Source organism: Orycteropus afer, unplaced genomic scaffold (assembly GCF_000298275.1).
Source record: "Orycteropus afer afer isolate SDZICR_OR568_19922 unplaced genomic scaffold, OryAfe1.0 scaffold00420, whole genome shotgun sequence".
Lineage (NCBI taxonomy): Eukaryota > Metazoa > Chordata > Mammalia > Tubulidentata > Orycteropodidae > Orycteropus > Orycteropus afer.
This window is the reverse complement of record NW_006922007.1, coordinates 2,434,691-2,435,265: the sequence shown is the minus strand read 5'-3', so window position 1 is coordinate 2,435,265 and position 575 is coordinate 2,434,691. Positions and strand designations below refer to the sequence as shown.

Below are 575 nucleotides of genomic sequence, written 5' to 3'. Positions count from 1 at the left end.
TGCAAATGGTTGATGAATTTCACTAGCTGAAAGGTTGGAAGTTCCAATCCATCCAGATATAACTCAGAAGAAAGGCCTGCAGTTCTACTTCCAAAAGTCAGCCATTGAGAGCCCTCTGGAGCACAGTTCTACTCTGACATAGACTCCATGGCCACTGTTTACTTGTTTTGTTTTCTGGTGCCATCTCCTCAGCCTGCTGCAGCCCACTTACCAAAGCCAGTCAGGATTAAAGACCCCACCAGCATGATCGCTGTCTGCAAGGTGTCCGTGTAAATCACAGCTGCCAGGCCCCCTAAGCAAAGAAGAAGACAATGGGTCTAACCTTGCACTGAAGGCGACCTGTCTGCCTGCTTCCTCTCCCCATCCCCCAGCCTTCCACCTCCACATACCTTCTGAGCACGCAGCCACCTCAACCACCCACCTGCCTTCCCTCCCTTGCCCTGTGATTGGGCTCTGCTACTCAGAAGGTACCCACAGCTCCATTTTTCACCAAAATGCTTGGGATACTTTGGGGAAAAGAGAATATTTCTCCTTATTTGATGGGGAAGACCCTAAGGTGACTATTTATTTATTTA

At 49.0% G+C, this 575-nt stretch overlaps 1 protein-coding gene across 1 annotated transcript in view; it reads right to left on the bottom strand.

Annotated features, from left to right (window-relative positions):
* The window catches only part of LOC103208281 (sodium/glucose cotransporter 1), an 88,781-nt gene that overhangs the window by 34,902 nt on the left and 53,304 nt on the right, over positions 1 to 575 (bottom strand). Inside the window, 1 exon segment of the mRNA XM_007953967.1 lies at positions 163 to 292. Coding sequence (XP_007952158.1) covers positions 163 to 292 — 130 coding nt within the window.